Source organism: Galeopterus variegatus, unplaced genomic scaffold (assembly GCF_000696425.1).
Source record: "Galeopterus variegatus unplaced genomic scaffold, G_variegatus-3.0.2 Scaffold5666, whole genome shotgun sequence".
NCBI lineage: Eukaryota > Metazoa > Chordata > Mammalia > Dermoptera > Cynocephalidae > Galeopterus > Galeopterus variegatus.
The window spans coordinates 70,973-72,904 of NW_007731777.1; the positions used below are offsets into that span (position 1 = coordinate 70,973).

Sequence of the window (1,932 nt, forward strand, 5' to 3'; positions counted from 1 at the left end):
TGACATGTTTGAACACACCTCCCAGCATTGGACAGATCATCTAGGCAACAAATCAACAGAGTAATCATTACTCTTTCAGAAGGAGAGAAGAAATCTAGGGAAATTAGAGAGGGAAAGGGGAGGAGAATGGTCAGAGACTAGAAAAGGGGCATAACGAATAAGTACGATCTGTAACAATATATATGCTAGTAATATTGGTCAACATATGTCAACATTGAACCCCCCAAAAATGATTCAATAAACATTTTGATTCAATAACAATTTTTTTAATTATATTTTGATTGAAATTAAATGCAGAAGAATTAATATTAAAGGATGATTAGAGAAATAACTCTCATTAATATATGCAACACATACCTGAATTTGTTTCTGCATTTCTTCTGAGACTTTAGTCTGGGTTAGCTTGTTTTTGTAGGCCATTTTATAATTCTTGACTAACTGCCTGTGCTTTTTAATGTTACTCCATGACCACATCTGTGTATACCTTCTTATATGAACTTCAAGAACAGAATCAATTGCATATTTCCACCTGAAAATCAAATTTTATTAATGCACATTTGAATATAAAGATTGTAGAAAAAGCAGAAAAACAACTTTGACTTTTTAGATCTTACACTGTTAAATTTTTTGTTCTTAACTATTTTCCTGTAAGAGCTCAGCAATAAGATTTCAATTCCCCAGGACAATTTTCTGACTTAAATATATTAAGATATAAGAAAACCCTTCAGAAAGAGGGTATGCCAAAGCAAAATCATAAAGGCACAAAATGACATGCTGTGGGAAATTAATAGTATTTCAGTATGGTTATAACTTTGAGTCCATGTGGGTGACTAATGAGCAATAAAGCTTTGTAAAAAATGTTGAAAGTCTTGAATGCTAAGTTAAGAATTTGGAAGTCTATGAGCAGGAGTAGAAGAAGATATGCTTATAAAAAAAGTGACATGGACATACAAATGACATCCCTCTCTTGTCTATTTAAAAGAAAATGTCGCTGGACACAGCTTTAAAGTTCTCTTAACTCTGAGAGTCCCTAATTATATGATTATATGTTTCCCATAATATAAAAAAACAAATCCTAACTTACCATTGTCGACTGTTGGTATGAAGTGGTAAATAAGGCTTATATTTCCTGTAAGGCGCATTTCTAACCATATAATCCACTGACTCCAAAAGATCAATCATACTTAAGTACTAGTAAAAAAAAATTATATTTATTACGCTGCACACATGAATAAAGACCAAATTTTATTCTGGTTTTCAGTCTAATGAGACTCTAAATTCCCTGAACAATGTTGCCTGTTAACTCAATAATACAGTATATTTCATCAAATTTAAAACACTATAAGTTGTAACATAATTTTTAGGTTTAAGTGCAAAAGAAAAACTACTGTCAATTAAACTGTCACACCACCAATGATATACATCCTACTTTCAGATATATTAAAATGTGAAATAAATGTACATCTTTGGAACAATGAAATATGGCGTCTACTAACTGCTAACATGGACTACGCTTGTTTTTAAAACTACATATTTTTCCTCTGCAACATCATTTCAGCAGAAGCTGTCTATAAGCTGATTTTCAAAGTGCTCCAGAAAATTACTGCATAACTAAAGCAAGATAAATCTATTTAAGCACCTGTCTTATCACTAACACAGCTACTCTGTATCTGATAAACAGCTCAAATGGAGAAAAACACACACACACACACACACACACACACACAGAAATAACATTACTGCAGGCAAGATGGAGAAATAGGTAAGTCTAGCTTCCTCCTCTCTAATTTTATTTAATGAAGTTCTACCTAAGGGTTACCTACCATGGGGCTATTCAGCACTTGAAATGTATCAGATGTGAACTTAAACATATAGTAATATAAAATATCCTCCAGATTTCAAAGACATAAAACAAGGGAATAGGATGTAAAA

The 1,932-nt window shown here is 32.1% G+C and overlaps 1 protein-coding gene across 1 annotated transcript in view; it reads right to left on the reverse strand.

Annotated features, from left to right (window-relative positions):
- Positions 1–1,932, reverse strand: part of LOC103605231 (vacuolar protein sorting-associated protein 13C-like) — a gene marked incomplete at its 3' end in the record, with an annotated part of 138,950 nt that overhangs the window by 69,370 nt on the left and 67,648 nt on the right. The window contains exons 11-12 of the mRNA XM_008589816.1: positions 1,085–1,191; positions 358–529 (exon numbers count right to left, since the gene is read on the reverse strand). Of these exons, the coding sequence (XP_008588038.1) occupies positions 358–529; positions 1,085–1,191 (279 nt within the window). The remainder of the gene's footprint in view (positions 1–357; positions 530–1,084; positions 1,192–1,932) is intronic.